Source organism: Elephas maximus, chromosome 10 (genome assembly GCF_024166365.1).
Source record: "Elephas maximus indicus isolate mEleMax1 chromosome 10, mEleMax1 primary haplotype, whole genome shotgun sequence".
NCBI lineage: Eukaryota > Metazoa > Chordata > Mammalia > Proboscidea > Elephantidae > Elephas > Elephas maximus.
Genome location: NC_064828.1, coordinates 23155300 through 23175554, shown reverse-complemented (window position 1 = coordinate 23175554; position 20255 = coordinate 23155300). Strand labels below are relative to the sequence as shown.

The 20255-nt window shown below is 39.2% G+C and overlaps 1 protein-coding gene across 1 annotated transcript in view; it reads right to left on the bottom strand.

Annotated features, from left to right (window-relative positions):
- Nucleotides 1–20255, bottom strand: part of RYR3 (ryanodine receptor 3) — a 626301-nt gene that overhangs the window by 329619 nt on the left and 276427 nt on the right. Inside the window, 1 exon segment of the mRNA XM_049899608.1 lies at nt 10445–10566. Coding sequence (XP_049755565.1) covers nt 10445–10566 — 122 coding nt within the window.

Here is a 20255-nt window from a genome sequence, read left to right as displayed (position 1 = left end):
TCAACTGGGCCTATGTCAGGTCCAGGGGAATCAACAGCCTCTGAAGCTGGCTTGGGGGTGGGGGGACGGAGGGTGGTAAAATATACGCAAGTACTTAGCTTTTGCCAAGAGCACTGTTCTTCTCTTGTTCCAGAGGTGTGAGTAGGCTGTGTGGCTGGCTGCTTCTCCCTGAGGAAACTGCAGACGAACGCTAGTACCAGCCCGCAGCCACTGCTCCGGGAATGGTGCCTGAGGGGTCCCCATGATTCAGGTCTGGTAACTCCTCTCCGCTTCTGAACGGTCTCTTCCTCCCCCTGCCCCTCAGTTTGTTTTCTAAGCTTGCCTTTGAAGCTCAGGGCTCCCAGCTTGTCACAGATGTACTCGTTTCGCTTGTAAAGAGGGCTCACCAGAAGCGTCTGTCTATTCTGCCATCTTGGCTCCGCCTCTCATTCTTCTTTTTTGATGTGTGCATTTATTGCCGTGTCCCAAAGCTTTTGGTGTAATGTGTTTTCATTCTTATTGGATTCTAGGAATTTAAATTTTCTCCCTTATTTTCTCTATTACTGAGTCATTCTTCAGCATGGTGCTATTCAGTTTCCATGTATTTGACTTTTTTTCCCGTGCTCTTCCTGTTATTGATTTCTACTTTGATGGTGTTGTGATCAGACAGAATGATTTTCGATGTCTTCCATTTTCTTGAGAGTGCTCCGTGGCCTAAAATGTGGTCTATTCTGGCATATGTTCTATGCGTATTGGGAAATACTGTATACTTTCCTGCTGTTGGGTGGAGAGTTCTATATATGTCTATGAAGTCAAGTTGTTTAAGTCTACTATTATTTAGGAACTGTCCATTTCTCTTTTCAGTGCTATTAGAATTTATGTATCTTGGGGCCCTGTTGTTGGGTGCATAGATATTTATTAAGGTTATATCTTCTTGGTGGATGGTCCCTTTAATCAATGTATAATGTCCTTGTCTTTTGTGGTTGATTTGACCTTAAAATCTATTTAATCTGAGATTAATATTTCCACTTCTGCCCTTTTTTGGTTTTTGTTTGCTTGATATATTTCCATCCTTTGATTTTTAATATAGTTACATCTTTGTGTCTAAGGTGTCTCTCTTGTAGACAGAATATTGATAGGTTGTGTTTCTTTTTTTTTTTTTAATCCATTCTGTCACTCTGTCTCTTTAGAGCTGCACTTAAGCCATTTATATTCACTGTGATTATTAAGGGAAACCCTGGTTGCACAGTGGCTAAGTACTATGGCTGCTAATGAAGAGGTCTGCAGTTTGAATCCACCAGGTGCTCCTCGGAAACCCTATGGGGCAGTTCTACTTTGCTCTATAGGGTTGCTATGAGTTGGAATCAACTCGATGGCAGTGGGTTTGGTTTTGGTTTTTGGTGATTATCGATAGTTATGAGTTAGTGCTGTCATAGTTTTTTTTTTTTTGGTGGTACTGCTGTTTTCTTTGTTCCTCTTAACTTTCCTGTGCTGAGTTCCTTTTGTTTGTGGATTTTCTTTTGTATTGTAGATTTTGTGTTTACTGAGATTTTGTTTTTCTTTTTTATTCTGATGAGTAGGTTTACTAACTTTCTTTGCAGGTACCTTGAAATTTACCCTTATCTTTTATCAGTCTTTTATCACCTGAGATTGTCTTGACTTCCATTGGAAATTTCTATACCTACACAATTTATCCCTCCTTTTATTGTTTTGATTTTGTCACTATTTACAGATTGATGTCTCTGTTTCCCTGTTTTTAGTCTTTTAGCTTTGCTTTATTATTAAGAGTTCTTCTCCTAGGTTGGTTTCTGGTCGATGCTATCCTGTGTCCTGGACTCTGGTTGTTGCCTGATGACGTTAGTTCTCTAACCAAAGAACTCCCTTTAACATTTTTTATAAGTTTGGTTTGGTTTTTATGAATTCCCTTCATTTCTGTTTACCTGGAAATGTCCTAATTTCACCATTGTATTTGAAAGAGTTTTGTGGGATACATTATTCTTGGTTTCTTTTCTTTGGCAGGGTTTCTTTGACTCCTTGATATATCACTGTGTTCATTTGTCCTATTGGACTGTTCCCAGCAACTGTACAGAGGATGATGAGACAGTACGAGGAAACTTCAACCTTTCCTTCTTCATTGCTCTTTCTTGTTCCTTCTCTATTCTTTTAACCTTAATTTGCTCTCCCAGAAGACCATCCTCTTTCTGATTTCCATTTGTATATAGCATGCACTGTTGGCTTTTCAAACGAGATGAAAGAGAAGAATCTATTTTTAAATTCTTTTTTCCCCCTACACATCCCAGTTTTTGCAGGATCCAAGTAGTATGGTTTTTGCAGTCCTCACCTCTGTTGCATTTATTTATTTTTTGTTTATTCTAAAACATTCTGTGGCTGGAAGAATCAAGAATTTCCCCACTGATGATGAGATCTCCAGAATAGCTATGTGTGGAGCTCAGCAAATCCTCTATCCCCCACCCCCCAAAATAATAATAAAATAAAATTGTAAAACATCATCAAAAAATATTTTTTTTAGGATTCTGAAAATTGACCAAAGGTATACAACAAATTGTTAAGTATTTATTAAAAAAAAAAAAAAAAATTATTGAACCTTGGTAAGAACAGGAACAGTCTGAAGCTGTTCCCAACCCAGCCCTTACCACGGCTTCATGGTAAAGAAATTTTAACAGGGTAGGGAAGGACATGCGCAAGGTCCACACATGCTCAGTAGGGACCAGAGAAGGTCTTCCTCATCTATTCACCTCTGGCTGAACATGATGCCTGTGTAAATTAGGTAAAATCCAGGACAGACTTATAAACTCCCTGAACCTTGAACATGCTATCCAACCCACATACAGGTCCAAGAGCAAAGGATAGAAATCTTACTGGTTCAAGGTGTTTAACTACAATCACTGACCAAACATGGCTGACCACTAAGCTATGTAGATTCAGGGACAACTCGCGGGGGTGGGGAGGAGAAACAGAAGCATCAGCAGCTGCATATAGCAGCGAAGACAGAATTAGTATGGGGAAGATACTAAACAAACAATAAAAAAACTCAGCAAGAACAAGAACAACTGTTGGGTGTTGCTATAATGTATTATTTAAAAGGTCAAGCTTTCAAAATAAAATTAAAAAAACAATGTGACCCATACACAGGGAAAAGAAAAGTAGTTAAAATAAACTGTCTCAGGGAGAGAGTAGTGTTGGGCTTGGCAGAAGACAACTTTGAATCAGCATTACAAGTATGTTCAAAGAACTAAAGGAAACTGTTTAAGGAATTAAAGGAAAGTACAACAACAATGACTCATCAAATATCAATAAAAAGATTAAAGAACCAAATGGAAATTCTGGAGTTGAAAAATGTAATAACTGCAATGAAAAAATCATTAGAGGGGCTTAACGGAAGGATTTAATGTGGCAGAAGAAAGAACCTGTGAATTTGAAGACAGATCAATAGAGATCATTCAATCTGAAGAACAGAAAAAACAATGAAGAAAAATAAACAGAGCCTCAGAGACCTGTGGTGCACCATCAAGCATGCCAATATATATGTAATGGGACTCCTCAAAAGAAAGAAGAAAAAATAATTGAAGAAACAATGGCTGAAAATTTGATGAAATACATTAATATACACGTTAACAGAGTTCAACAAGTTCCAAGTAAGATAAACACAAAATGATTCACACCTAGACAAATCACAGTCAAACTGTTCAAAGCCAAAGCCAAAGAAGCTATCTTGAAAGCAACAAAAGGAAAACAACTCATCATGTACAAGACAACCTCCATAAGATTAATGGCTGTCTTCCATCAGAAACCCAATATATGCCATAGGACAATGAGTTGGCATATTCAAACTGGTGAAAGAAAAATAACTGTCAACCAAGAATCCTACATCTAGGAAAACTATGCTTAAAAAAAAGGTGAAATAAAGATATTTCAACATAAAAATGGAAAGAATTTATGGCTAGCAGGTTTACCTTACAAGAAATGTTAAATGTAGTCCTTCAGGCTGAGAGAAAATCACACAAGTAACTTAAATCTAGTGAAGACATAAAGAGCACTGGTAAAGGTAATTATGTAGGTAAGTATAAAAGACACTGTAAATACATACTTCTCTTTTCTTCTTGGAATTAATTTAAAAAATTGCATAAAATTATAATTATAAAATTGGATTGTTAGGATTATAACATATAAAACGTAATATACATGACAATATTAGTACAAAGGAGGAAGGAGAGAGACTTATTTCATTTAAGTTAGTATTAGTTTGAAGTAGACTGTTTCAAGTTAAATATATATTGAGTTCCCCATAGCAACAACTAAGACAGTAACCCAAAAAAGTAGTAAAAAACCAACAAAGGTATTAAAGTGGTACACTAGAAAATATACGTTTAACAAAAAAGAAGGCAGTAAAAGAGTAACAGAGGAACAAAAAAGACATGAAGAATATAGAAAACAAATAGCAAAATGAAGTAGACAATTCAATGAAAATAGTGACTTCGATGTGCCATTTTCAATCAAGTAATGTAATAAACCACATTAACAAAGGACAAAAACCACATGATCATCTTGATAGACACAGAAAAAGCATTTGACAAAATACAGCACCCAGTCAAGATAAAAGCTCTCAACAGACTAAGAATAGAAGGAATACCTTCAAATTGATAGGAGCCTTAGAGTTAATATCACATATAAGGGAGAAAGATAATGTTTTACCCCTAACGTCAGTAAGACTCGATGGCAGTGGGGTCAGTAAGACAAAGATGTCTGCTCTCATCACTTCTATTCCACATTGTATTGGAGGTTCTAGCCAGTGCAATCATGCAATAAAAAGAAAAAAAAAAAAAAAAAAGCCCCTATTGGAAAGGAAAGAGTGAAAGTCTCTTTATTCAAAGATGACATGATCGCATATGTAGATAAGTTTAAAGAATCCATACACACACACACATACACGCACACCCATTAGGACTAATTAACAATTTCAACTAGGTCACAGGGTACAAGATCAATATTTAAAACAATCAATTTTCATATATCAGCATTTCTATCTACAAGAAATGAACAGTCTGAAAATGAAAATAAGTCTATTCATATTAGCTTCAAACAGAATAATATTTAAGAATTAACTTTACAAAAGAAATGCAAGAATGTACACTGAAAATGACAAAATCTTGCTAAGAGGAATTAGAGAAGATTAAATAAATAGAGAGACATTTCACGTTTAGGGATTGGACGACTCAATATTGTTAAGACTCAATATTGTTTTCCCAAAGCTGATCTATAGATTCAATTCAATGCTTATCAAAATCAGAGCAGAGTTTTTTGCAGATACTGAGAAATTCACCCTAAAATCTGTAGGGAAATAGAAAGGGCCCAGAAGAGACAACATAATTTTGAAATGAAGTACAATTGCAGGACTCACTTTGCCTGATTTTAGTAGTTATAGAATCAAACTCAGTTATAAGCTATAGAATCAAACTCAGTTAGGAAGACTTACTAACAACCTGTGATATACAGATGACATAACCTTGCTTGCTGAAAATGAAGATGACTTGAGGCACTTACTGATGAAGGTAAAAGACTACACAGCCTTCAGAATGGATTACACCAGAACACAAAGAAAACAAAACCCCTCAAAACTAGACCAATAGGCAACATCATGATAGATGAAGAAAAAACAGAAGTTGTCAAGAATTTCATTCTACTAGGGTTAACAATCAATGCCCATGGCCGCAGCAATCAAGAAATCTAATGATACATTGCATTGGGAAAATTTGCTGCCAAAGACTTCTTTAAAGTCCTACAAAGAAAAGATGTCACTTTGATGACTAAGGTGTGCCTGACCCAAGCAATGGTCTTTTTCAATTGCCTCACGTGAATGTGAAGGCTGGACAGAGAAAAAATAAAACAGAAGAATTGATGCATTTGAAATGTGTGGTGTTGGCCAAGAATGTTAACTATACCGTGGATTGCCAGAAGAATGAACACGTCAGTCTTACAAGAAATAAAACTGAATGCTCCTCAGAAGCGAGGATAGTAAGACTTTGTCTTGCTTACTTTGGACACATCACCTAGAAAAGGACATCAGAAGGTCAGTGAAAATGAGGGAAATTCTCAAGGAGATGGATTGACACAATAGCCATAACAATGGGACTCAAACATATCAAAGATCATGAAGATTGCCCAGGATTGGGCAATGTTTCATTCTTTTACTATATAAAGCCACCATGAGTCTGAGCTGACTTGACAAGCAGCTAACTAACAACAACAACAATCCAGACAGTGTTGTTTTGGCATAATGACAAACATACAGATCAGTGGAACAGAACTGAAAGTCTAGAAATATACCTTTACATTTATGGTCACTCAACTTTTGATAAAGGGGCTGAAGCAATTTGATGGGGAAAAGATAATCTCTTCAACACATTGTGCTGGGACAATCAGATATTCCTGCGCAAAAAAAGATGAATTTAAAACATTACTTCCTGCTACACACAAAAGTTAACTTGAAATGGGTCACAGACCTGAATGTAAGAGCTAGGATTATGAAATTTGTAGAAGAAAACATAAAAGAAAATCTTTGTGACTCTGGGTTAGGCAAAGAGTTCTTAGCTATGCTATCAAAAGCATAACCCATAAATAAAAATAATGTTAAATAGGACTTTGTCAAAATTAAAAATGTTTGTGCTTCAAAGAAACCATTAAGAAAATGAGAAGAAAATCTACAAGGTAGGAGAAAATATTTGCAAATCATAATTTTGCCCAAAAAACAAAAACTTGTAACTAGAAGATAACAAAAACCAAAAAACCAAGCCTGTTGCCCTTGAGTCGATTCCGACTCATAGTGACCCTATAAGGACAGAGTAGAACTGCCCCATAGAGTTTCCAAGGAGCGCCTGGTGGATTCAAAATGCACTTAATCACCGTGCCACCAGGGTTTACAAGAGCTCTCAAATTAGAAGACAAAAACCCAGTTAAAAAATGGGCAAAAGACTTGATTAGACATTTTACCAAAGAAGATATATGAATGACTAAGAAGCACATGAAAAGATGCTCAATACTATTTTTCATTTTAGAAATGTTAACTAAAACCACAAAGAGATGCCACGTCATATCCACTACAATAGCTATAATCAAAAAAGTCTGCCGATAACAAACGAGGAGGATGTGGCAAAATCAGAACACTCACACGTTTGTAAGAGGGGAATGTGAAAGATGCACCCAATTTAGAAAACAGTTCGTCAGTTCCTTAAAAAGTTACACATAAATTTACATGCAAACTAGCAATTTCACTCCTAGGTATATTCTCAAGGGAAATGAGAACATATGTCCAAAGATTTTCACACTAATACTCATAGCAACATTATTCATAATAGCCCCAAATGGAAACAACCGAAATGTGCATCAACCGATGAGTGGGTAAACAAGGTGTGTTGTGTGTATACATACATACATACAACGCTATTTTCTGCTCTTCTGATAACCTTCCTAGTGAGCACGAAGTCGTATCTCACTGTGGTTTTGCTTTGCATTTCCCTAATGGCACTGAGGAAACCCTGGTGGCGTAGTGGTTAAGTGCTACGGCTGCTAACCAAAGGGTCCGCAGTTTGAATCTGCCAGGCGCTCCTTGGAAACTCTATGGGGCAGTTCTACTCTGTCCTATAGGGTCACTATGAGTCGGAATCGACTCGACGGCACTGGGTTTGGTTTTGGTTTTTGGGTAATGGCACTGAGCATCTTTTCAAGTGCTTATCGACCATTTGTATATCTTCTTTGGGAAATGTCTACTTAGATCCTTTGCCCATTTTAAAAATTGGTTTATTTTGTCTGTTTATTGTTGAATGTACAAGTTGAACTGAATATATTCTAGATACAAGTTTCTTATCAGATTTCTGACATATCTCACATTATGTGGGCAGTCTTCTCACTTTCTTGATTCCATCTTTTGAGGCAAAAAGTTCTTAATTTTGATGAAGTCCTGTTAATTAATTTTTTTTCTTTCATTGCTTTTGGTATGACATTTCATTGTTTAGGCTGCAGGGATTATGATCCAAGCAGACAGTTCAGTGCCAAATGCAAGGTCACAAAAATGTACACTTCTGTTTTCTTCTAATATAGAAGAATTTTAGGTCTGACGTTTAGGTCTTTGATCCTCTTTCAAATAATTTTTGTACATGGGTGATAGGGGTCACTGATTTTCAAGAAAGATACAAGGGCAGAGGTTGAGAGAATTGGAGGCGAGGTAAATAAAATCTGCCAGCTCTAGCATGATGATTTTGGTGCTAGTCCAGGTCACATGAAAAGACTTGTGTATGTACGCAGGCATTCTTTGCTGTCTATACCAAACCATTCACTCTTATAGCCCCTCTTTAAAGAAAGGTAGCAGGTTCTGCATATAATGAGGAACGGAAAGGAGGAGATGTTTTGCTCAGGGATCACAGGGAAACAGTGAGAAAGCCAAGAGTAGATAAAGGATTCTTGATTTTCAGGCCTCGGTTCCATTCGGTGGCAGGAATACCTCTATTATCCACTCTCCCCTTCTCTGATTTAGTAACGGAACCCCCTGAGTTATGCTAGGCACAAAGCCAGCCAGGTAGAGATTATCCTTCTCAGTCTCCCTGCTGCTAGGTGTCGCCATGTGATTAACTCTTAACCAACGGAATGGAACGCAAGAGAAAACGATCTATGTTGCTTCTGGGACATAGCCTTCTAAAAAAGTAATTGCTCGTCCTCCACTCCCTCTTTCTTCCCCTTCTTGCAGGACAGACCTCAGACATGGTGCTAGTAAGTTACCGTTGCCCAAATGGATGAAGAAAGCATGCTAGGGCAGTCATTCTCAACTGTGGCTGAATATTAGAATCACCCCTGGGGCTTTAATACCATACCGGTATCAGGATCTTAGCCCCAGAGATTCTGATGTAACTCGTTTGAGATACAGCCTGGACACTAGGGTGTTCAAAGCTCCCTGGGTGATTCTAATGTACGGCAAAGTTAAGACATTAATTCCAGAGCCCAAACCAAACCCACAGCCGTCAAGTTGATTCCGACTCAGAACGACCGTATAGGGCAGAGTAGAACTGCCTCATAGGGTTTCCAAGGCCAGGCTGCCACATCTTTCTCCTGTGGAGGGGCTGGCGGGTTCAAACTTCTGACCTTTTGGTTAGCAGTGCAACACCAGGGCTCCTAATTCCCGGACAGTGGTTCTTAAATTATAGCATGTATCAGAATCACCTGGAGGGCCTATTAAAACACAATTTTCTGGGTGGTGCAAATGGTTAGGCATTCAACTACTAGCCTGAAGGTTGCCTGTTTTAATCCACTCAGAGGCATCTCAGAAGACAGACCTAGCAATCTATTCTGAAAGGTCACAGGCTTGAAACCCCTATGGAGCAGTTCAACTCTGCACACACAGGGTCACTGTGAGTTGCAATCAACTTGATGGCAACTAACCACAACAGCTCCTAGGGTATCTGACTCAGTAGGTCTGGGCTGAAACCTGATAATCTACATTTTGTTCAAGCTCTCAGGTGATGCTGATGTACCCAGCGACACACTTGAAGAACCATGGATGTCGAGATGACAAAGCAATGAGATAGAAGCAACGTGAGCCCCACTTGCAGGGCTGCCTATCTTCCCCAACCACCTGCCTAGTCCATACATTTGCTCAGGAGAAAAACAAAAGTTTACCCTAGACTGCAACAGCAGTTTAGTTTATATCCTAACTAACACATCCCTTGGATCACAGTGTTTCCAACAGCAAGAAAAGTAAAGATATAAAAAATTTTTTATTTCATGCAAATCCACACATGCAATTTAAACCCTCTTGGCTTCAGAGAGATTTGCCTACCAGAAAAGAATGGCTCAGCACACTGCACTGTTTACCACAGAAGCAGTTTCTCATGGTAATTGGAGAACACAATCCCCACAGTCCTCTTTTGGCAGTATTGTTCAGACTGCTGGGATTATGATCCAAGCAGACAGTTCAGTTACTTTTCCCACTTAAGTCCCAGCCATACTTGGGGGAACCGAAGGCTTCCAAGGCAAATCTAATTTGAGCCATGCCACAGCAACAATTCTGAATAACACAGAAGCTTTTTAAATAGCACTGAGATGGCATGCTGTTTAGTGATAGCGGATTACTTCTTCCCGTCTCCTCCCCTCTTTCCACAGTCGTGCAAAAGGGTATTAAAGCATGCCAGCTGTTTTCACTTCATGGTCATGAGAAGACCTTGGGTATTCATCACAGCAACCTGAATAGCCAATGGGATATGGATTTGCTGGGCACAGATGGAAGATAATAGGAGGTCACACGTGTGGGAAATAAGTTTCTGTCCCAAGCTCTTGTTGGTAAAACCTCTTGGCTGGCGTTTGAGTGCTTCCTGATAACACTCACAGTATTTAAAACGGGTGGGGAAGGGTGGAAGACCACAGAGGAGAAACTGACAGAAAAAGGAAGGCGCTAACTTACCTGACAAACTGACTGAATAAGGCTGTTGTGTTCCGGATGATCCGAGCAGCCTGGGACTCCTCACGCTGACATCTCTGCAGTGTTAGTCCATCATCCATGTGGCCTTCCTGATGGAGTATGACCTACCCAAAGGGCAAGGGACACCAGGTCCAGGTTACACATAACCCCACAGGTAGCTAAGCAGGCAACATTTCCTACAGTGTTTCCCTTATTTATCCCTATTACTCCTTTTCCCCAACCATGCTACCCTGGGGCCATTTTGAAAATGGGACATGAACAAAGTTATTTTGCCCATATGCCCTATTACTGATATATGAATCATTCCTAAGACATGGTACTTTGATGAAAATGAAATTTTGAGTTACAGTAAATTCCTTGGGCCTAGTTGACTAATTTGAAATGACGGAAACATACTTTATAATAGATTTTTCTCTTAAAATGAACATGAAATCTTACCCTTAGAGATGGGAAAAGTCACTCTGTTCAGAGTCTGTCCCTCCAGAGAGAATTGTGGAAGAGGAAAGACAACTAAAAGCAAAACCCTCTACTGGGATTAGGCTTGGATTTCTCTACTAAAGAGCAATAGCTAGCTACACTGGGTTAGTTCACCGTGGAACTTGGGGAGCAGCTCAAGATGGCACCTTTCTCATCACAGGAGTTAGAGAGAGGGTTTGAGAATATGAGCTCTGGTAGCAGCTGAGCTTAGTTCTAGTCCTACTATGCCACTTACCAGCTGTGTGACTTTGGCCAACCCACTTAATCCCTCTTTGCCTGAAAGGGTCAAGCATATGCGAATGTTAGCTAGGTTGGTTTGAATTTAGTACTGGTTCAAGTTCCCTGGCATGGTTTCCTCTTGATGGGAGTTAATAAAGGGAGAATATCTGTAGGTCCTGAAAGTCAGTCTATCTGTCAGGGTAAATGGAACACATGGCTTCAAAAATTAATTAAAATGAGCATCTTTGGTTTCTCTTATTTTTTTTTTAACACAAAGGAATGACTTATTTTCCTTTCCATATGAAAATCTGCTCCTTATTTTCCACTCTTCTGAAGGCATGTCCTGATATAATAAATACACACAGGAAGTAGAAGCTGGCCTGAAACGATTTATGTCTGTTTTTTGAAAAATAAAAATTCTGTATCCTATCTATACATTGCGGGCTAAGAGTTAGCAAAGGGTGCCTCTGCCATTTGATTCACCAACTGTTACAAAACATTACTTTGTCAGAACTTTCCAGTAACTGGTTAGCAATGTTGCATTTAGATTTGGCAATATATTTGCCACCAGGTTTTCTTTGGCCTTAGTCCCAGATTTCTGGTCCCTAATGACCAAAACTCTTAGGTTTTGCTTTTTCAGACAACACATTCAAACCAGCCAGAAAAACAAGAAAGTAATGAGAACTGAGGGGAGGGCAGTTGTTAGAAATTTGTCATTATGAGCCCTACTGGTCTTTGCAGCCAGCTCCTAAGGTCTTTTTTGTCTTGGAGGAGTCCCACATCCCAAGCTGAGGCAGCTCAAGGGTAGAAAGAAGCTGCCCAAGATGGCCTGGAAAGGGGGTGCTTCCTTTAAGGTAAGTTACCATTCATCGGGTTTTCCATTGTGTTTGTTTTCTACCAGTTTTTCTAGGGTACTGTTTTGTTTGCTTCATAAAATGCTTAACACAGATTCGGACACACCTTGTACTTTTAGGGACAAACTTAACACGCCTCTCATGAAACGGAGCAGTGCAGCCCAGCTCCAGGCATTATGATGCTATAGATAGAGTGTTTCAGATAGCATGTCCCAAAATTCACTCTCTCAAAGTCACACCCATTCTGGCAGTTAAATGAATCTCTGTGCTATAGTCCTGGAAGAGGTAGGCAAGGACAGGTGGAACTCACCAACAATAAAAACTGGGAGTTCTCCAAGAAGACCTGATCCTCCGAGTAGGCCCCTACTCCCAGGTCAAGAGCCAAGATCCACAAATTCCACTCTCTTTATGTGTCATCAGTACTGAATGGGTCAGGCCCTGTGACATTTCACTTAAACTAATACAAGAGCCTTTCAACCAATCTCCCAATGACCAATGTCCCCTCACTCCTCACTAACGCAAACATCAGACTGATCTTGGGACACCATTTTATTGCCATGGCCACTCCCTAAAAACCCTCCAAAAGCTCCCCTCTGGTATTGTTTAAATTTCTTAAAGTAGCATTTAAAGTTTTATCTCCCATCTCTCCCCTTGACAAGAAAAACGGGCTCTCCCTGCTTCCTTGCCTTTTGATTTTTGCTCCTGCTGCTTTGTCTACACAGAAAATAACCTTCTTCTGCCACCTCTGTCAAAATTCCTCCATCCTTCAAGGCTCCATTCTAATGCCACACCCTTCTTCTTGTGACCTTTCCTGGAAGTTTTTGTGCTCTGTTTTAATGCAGTGTGGCACCCCGTGCACTGCAGTGTACATATTGATGTATCTGTCTCACCCCTTCAACTAGCTGTAAGCTTCTTGAACCAAAACCAAATCCCATGCAGTCAAGTTGATTCCAACTTATAGTGACCCTATAGGACAGAGTAGAACTGCCCCATACAGTTTCCAAGAAGTGCCTGATGGATTTGAACTGCCAACCTTTTGGTTAGCAGCCAAGCTCTTAACCACTATGCTGCCAGGTCTTGGAGCTTATTCATTACTGTGCTCGAATACTTCTGATCTAGATCAATCAACTATGAAGAGCCCTTCTATCTCAAATAGCATGGCTCTTCTGCTTTCAGATATATAGAATTTTTGCTGGTTTTGAAGTAAAGGCATGTTTCTCAGGGCTTTGCCATGCTCAGCCAAGATCTAGAATCATATCTGTCTAGAACGTACCAGTATTGTTCATATACAAGATGAAGCATCGGTATTCAGGAACTTTGAAGACAGTGGATTTTGTATAAGAGTACTTCAGGTTGGGGACAGGCTACAGATAGGTTTAAATTGAAAAGTTTCACTACTTCTGTTCTCCCCTGAGAAGTTATGGTTATTCAAAAGCTTCTTGGCACAGTTTTTTTTTTTTTTTTCATTAACTTTTATTAAGCTTCAAGTGAACGTTTACAAATCCAATCAGTCTGTCACATATAAGTTTACATACATCTCACTCCCAACTCCCACTTGCTCTCCCCCTCTTGAGTCAGCCCTTTCAGTCTCTCCTTTCGTGACAATTTTGCCGGCTTCCCTCTCTCTCTATCCTCCCATCCCCCCTCCAGACAAGAGTTGCCAACACAATCTCAAGTGTCCACCTGATATAATTAGCTCACTTTTCATCAGCGTCTCTCTCCCACCCACTGACCAGTCCCTTTCATGTCTGATGAGTTGTCTTCGGGGATGGTTCCTGTCCTGTGCCAACAGAAGGTCTGGGGACCATGGCCGCCAGGATTCCTCTAGTCTCAGTCAGACCATTAAGTTTGGTCTTTTTATGAGAATTTGGGGTCTGTATCCCACTGATCTCCTGCTCCCTCAGGGGTCCTCTGCTGTGCTCCCTGTCAGGGCAGTCCTCTATTGTGGCCGGGCACCACCTAGTTCTTCTGGTCTCAGGATGATGTAGGTCTCTGGTTCATGTGGCCCTTTCTGTCTCTTGGGCTCTTAGTTGTCGTGTGGACTTGGTGTTCTTCATTTTCCTTTGCTCCAGGTGGGTTGAGACCAATTGATGCATCTTAGATGGCCGCTTGTTAGCATTTAAGACCCCAGACGCCACATTTCAAAGTGGGATGCAGAATGATTTCATAATAGAATTATTTTGCCAATTGACTTAGAAGTCCCCGCAAACCATGTTCCCTAGACCCCCGCCCTTGCTCTGCTGACCTTTGAAGCATTCATTTTATCCCGGAAACTTCTTTGATTTTGGTCCAGTCCAATTGAGCTGACCTTCCATGTATTGAGTGTTGTCTTTCTCTTCACCTAAAGCAGTTCTTATCTACTGATTAATCAATAAAAAACCCTCTCCCACCCTCCCTCCCTCCCCCCTTTGTAACCACAAAAGTATGTGTTCTTCTCAGGTTTACTATTTCTCAAGATCTTATAATAGTGGTCTTATACAATATTTGTCCTTTTGCCTCTGACTAATTTCGCTCAGCATAATGCCTTCCAGGTTCCTCCATGTTATGAAATGTTTCAGAGATTCGTCACTGTTCTTTATCGATGTGTAGTATTCCATTGTGTGAATATACCACAATTTATTTACCCATTCATCCGTTGATGGGCACATTGGTTGCTTCCAACTTTTTGCTATTGTAAACAGAGCTGCAATAAACATGGGTGTGCATATATCTGTTTGTGTGAAGGCTCTTGTATCTCTAGGGTATATTCCGAGGAGTGGGATTTCTGGGTTGTATGGTAGTTCTATTTCTAACTGTTTAAGATAACGCCAGATAGATTTCCAAAGTGGTTGTACCATTTTACATTCCCACCAGCAGTGTATAAGAGGTCCAATCTCTCCACAGCCTCTCCAACATTTATTATTTTGTGTTTTTTGGATTAATGCCAGCCTTGCTGGTGTGAGATGGAATCTCATCGTAGTTTTAATTTGCATTTCTCTAATGGCTAATGATCGAGAGCATTTTCTCATGTATCTGTTGGCTGCCTGAATATCTTCTTTAGTGAAATGTGTGTTCATATCCTTTGCCCACTTTTTGATTGGGTTGTTTGTCTTTTTGTGGTTGAGTTTTGACAGAATCATGTAGATTTTAGAGATCAGGCGCTGGTCGGAGATGTCATAGCTGAAAATTCTTTCCCAGTCTGCAGGTGGTCTTTTTACTCTTTTGGTGAAGTCTTTAGATGAGCATAGGTGTTTGATTTTTAGGAGCTCCCAGTTATCTGGTTTCTCTTCATCATTTTTGGTAATGTTTTGTATTCTGTTTATGCCTTGTATTAGGGCTCCTAGGGTTGTCCCAATTTTTTCTTCCATGATCTTTATCGTTTGTCTTTATGTTTAGGTCTTTGATCCACTTGGAGTTAGTTTTTGTGCATGGTGTAAGGTATGGGTCCTGTTTCATTTTTTTGCAAATGGATATCCAGTTATGCCAGCACCATTTGTTAAAAAGGCTATCTTTTCCCCAATTAATTGACACTGGTCCTTTGTCAAATATCAGCTGCTCATACGTGGATGGGTCTATGTCTGGGTTCTCAATTCTGTTCCATTGGTCTATGTGCCTGTTGTTGTACCAGTACCAGGCTGTTTTGACTACTGTGGCAGTATAATAGGTTCTGAAATCAGGTAGAGTGAGGCCTCCCATTTTCTTCTTCTTTTTCAGTAGTGCTTTGCTTATCCGGGGCTTCTTTCCCTTCCATATGAAATTGGTGATTGGTTTCTCTATCCCCTTAAAATATGACATTGGAATTTGGATCGGAAGTGCGTTAAATGTATAGATGGCTTTTGGTAGAATAGACATTTTTACTATGTTAAGTCTTCCTATCCATGAGCAAGGTATGTTTTTCCACTTAAGTATGTCCTTTTGAATTTCTTGTAGTAGAGCTTTGTAGTTTTCTTTGTATAGGTCTTTTACATCCTTGGTAAGATTTATTCCTAAGTATCTTATCTTCTTGGGGGCTACTGTGAATGGTATTGATTTGGTGATTTCCTCTTCGGTGTTCTTTTTGTTGATGTAGAGGAATCCAAGTGATTTTTGTATGTTTATTTTGTAACCTGAGACTCTGCCAAACTCTTCTATTAGTTTCAGTAGTTTTCTGGAGGATTCCTTAGGGTTTTCTGTGTATATAATCATGTCATCTGCAAATAGTGATAACTTTACTTCCTCCTTGCCAATCCGGATACCTTTTATTTCTTTGTCTAGCCTAATTGCCCTGGCTAGGACTTCCAGCATGATGTTGAATAAGAGCGGTGATAAAGGGCATCCTTGTCTGGTTCCCGTTCTCAAGGGAAATGCTTTCAGGTTCTCTCCATTTAGAGTGATATTGGCTGTTGGCTTTGCATAGATGCCCTTTATTATGTTGAGGAATTTTCCTTCAATTCCTATTTTGGTAAGAGTTTTTATCATAAATGGGTGTTGGACTTTGTCAAATGCCTTTTCTGCATCTATTGATAAGATCATGTGGTTTTTGTCTTTTGTTTTATTTATGTGATGGATTACATTAATGGTTTTTCTGATATTAAACCAGCCTTGCATACCTGGTATAAATCCCACTTGATCATGGTGAATTTTTTTTTTGATGTGTTGTTGGATTCTATTGGCTAGAATTTTGTTGAGGATTTTTGCATCTATGTTCATGAGGGATATAAAAAAAATAGGTCTATAATTTTCTTTTTTTGTAATGTCTTTACCTGGTTTTGGTATCAGGGAGATGGTGGCTTCATAGAATGAGTTGGGTAGTATTCCGTCATTTTCTATGCTTTGGAATACCTTCAGAAGTAGTGGTGTTAACTCTTCTCTGAAAGTTTGGTAGAACTCTGCAGTGAAGCCGTCCGGGCCAGGGCTTTTTTTTGTTGGGAGTTTTTTGATTACCATTTCAATCTCTTTTTTTGTTATGGGTCTATTTAGTTGTTCTACTTCTGAATGTGTTAGTTTAGGTAGGTAGTGTTTTTCCAGGAATTCATCCATTTCTTCTAGGTTTTCAAATTTGTTAGAGTACAATTTTTCATAATAATCTGAAATGATTCTTTTAATTTCATTTGGTTCTGTTGTGATGTGGTCCTTCTTGTTTCTTATTTGGGTTATTTGTTTCCTTTCCTGTATTTCTTTAGTCAGTCTAGCCAATGGTTTATCAATTTTGTTAATTTTTTCAAAGAAGCAGCTTTTGGCTTTGTTAATTCTTTCGATTGTTTTTCTGTTCTCTAATTCATTTAGTTCAGCTCTAATTTTTATTATTTGTTTTCTTCTGGTGCCTGATGGATTCTTTTGTTGCTCACTTTCTATTTGTTCAAGTTGTCGGGACAGTTCTCTGATTTTGGCTCTTTCTTCTTTTTGTACGTGTGCATTTCTCGATATAAATTGGCCTCTGAGCACTGCTTTTGCTGTGTCCCAGAGGTTTTGATAGGAAGTATTTTCATTCTTGTTGCTTTCTATGAATTTTCTTATTCCCTCCTTGATGTCTTCTATAACCCAGTCTTTTTTCAGGAGGGTATTGTTCATTTTCCAAGTATTTGATTTCTTTTCCCTAGTTTTTCTGTTATTGATCTCTACTTTTATTGCCTTGTGGTCTGAGAAGATGCTTTGTAATATTTCGATGTTTTGGACTCTGCAAAGGTTTGTTTTATGACCTAATATGTGGTCTATTCTAGAGAATGTTCCATGTGCGCTAGAAAAAAAAGTATATTTTGCAGCAGTTGGGTGGAGAGTTCTGTATAAGTCAATGAGGTCACGTTGGTTGATTGTTGTAATTAGATCTTCCGTGTCTCTGTTGAGCTTCTTACTGGATGTCCTGTCCTTCTCCGAAAGTGGTGTGTTGAAGTCTCCTACTATAATTGTGGAGGTATCTATCTCACTTTTCAATTCTGTTAAAATTTGATTTATGTATTTTGCAGCCCTGTCATTGGGTGCATAAATATTTAATATGGTTATGTCTTCCTGATCAATTGTCCCTTTTATCATTATGTAGTGTCCTTCTTTATCCTTTGTGGTGGATTTAAGTCTAAAGTCTATTTTGTCAGAAATTAATATTGCTACTCCTCTTCTTTTTTGCTTATTGTTTGCTTGATATATTTTTTTCCATCCTTCAAGTTTTAGTTTGTTTGTGTCTCTAAGTCTAAGGTGAGTCTCTTGTAGGCAGCATATAGATGGATCGTGTTTCTTTATCCAGTCTGTGACTCTCTGTCTCTTTATTGGTGCATTTAGTCCATTTACATTCAGCGTAATTATAGATAAATAAGTTTTTAGTGCTGTCATTTTGATGCCTTTTTATGTGTGTTGTTGACAATTTCATTTTTCCACATACTTTTTTGTGCTGAGGCATTTTTCTTAGTAAATTGTGAGATCCTCATTTTCATAGTGTTTGACTTTGTGTTAGTTGAGTCGTTACGTTTTTCTTGGCTTTTATCTTGAGTTATAGAGTTGTTATACCTTCTTGTGGTTACCTTATTATTTACCCCTATTTTTCTAAGTAAAAACCTAACTTGTATTGTTCTATATCGCCTTGTATCCCTCTCCATATGGCAGTTCAATGCCTCCTGTATTTAGTCCCTCTTTTTGATTATTGTGATCTTTTACCTATTGACTTCCATGATTCCCTGTTATGTGTATTTTTTTTTTAATTAATCTTAATTTGTTTGTTTTTGTGATTTCCCTATTTGAGTTGATATCAGGACGTTCTGTTTTGTGACCTTGTGTTGTGCTGATATCTGATATTATTGGTTCTCTGACCAAACAATATCCTTTAGTATTTCTTGTAGCTTTGGTTTGGTTTTTGCAAATTCTCTAAACTTGTGTTTGTCTGTAAATATCTTAATTTCGCCTTCATATTTCAGAGAGAGTTTTGCTGGACATATGATCCTTAGCTGGCAGTTTTTCTCCTTCAGTGTTCTGTATATGTCCTCCCATTCCCTTCTTGCCTGCATGGTTTCTGCTGAGTAGTCTGAACTTATTCTTATTGATTCTCCCTTGAAGGAAACCTTTCTTTTCTCCCTGGCTGCTTTTAAAATTTTCTGTTTATCTTTGGTTTTGGTGAGTTTGATGATAATATGTCTTGGTGTTTTTCTTTTTGGATCAATCTTAAATGGGGTTCGATGAGCATCTTAGATAGATATCCTTTCGTCTTTCATGATGTCAGGGAAGTTTTCTGTCAGGAGTTCTTCAACTATTTTCTCTGTGTTTTCTGTCCCCCCTCCCTGTTCTGGGACACCAATCACCCGCAGGTTATCCTTCTTGATAGAGTCCCACATGATTCTTAGGGTTTCTTCATTTTTTAAAATTCTTTTATCTGATTTTTTTTCCAGCTATGTTGGTGTTGATTCCCTGGTCCTCCAGATGTCCCAGTCTACATTCTAATTGCTCGAGTCTGCTCCTCTGACTTCCTAGTGCGTTGTCTAATTCTGTAATTTTATTGTTAATCTTTTGGATTTCTACATGCTGTCTCTCTATGGATTCCTGCAACTTATTAATTTTTCCACTATGTTCTTGAATAATCTTTTTGAGTTCTTCAACAGTTTTATGAGTGTGTTCCTTGGCTTTTTCTGCAGTTTGCCTTATTTCATTTGTGATGTCTTGAAGCATTCTGTAAATTAGTTTTTTATATTCTATATCTGATAATTCCAGGATTGTATCTTCATTTGGAAAAGGTTTTGATTCTTTTGTTTTGGGGGTTGTAGAAGCTGTCATGGTCTGCTTCTTTAAGTGGTTTGATATGGATTGTTGTCTCTGAGCCATCACTGGGAAACTAGTTTTTCCAGAAAATCCACTAAAAAAAAATGCAGTCAGATCCCTATCAGAGTTCTCCCTCTGGCTCAGGCTATTTGGATGTTAATGAAGCCTCCTGGGGAGGGTGGGGGAGGGAACAGAGAGATAGGAGAGTAGCACCTCAGAATATAGCCAGAGGTGCTTGTCTTGCTTGGAATGACTATTATATCTGAGATTCCCGCGGGGCGCGTCGCCTATGTGTGCTGGCTGTGTGGAGATTGCCCCCGGGGGGTCTGGCCCACTGGAGTCACGGTCAGATCCTCCGCTTCCAGCCCCACGCCCAGCGTCAAGGCTCCCCTGCTGGGACGGTGCAGTCTCGACTCCAAAATCAGTTGCCGCCTCCCGGGGACTTCTTGTCCCTCCAGCCGCGTTGCCGTGCCGCCTTAGAGAACCGGTTGGGCCCCCTCCCGGGGTTAGTTCAGGCGGGTGGAGCAGCTCCCCGTGCTTGTGCTGTG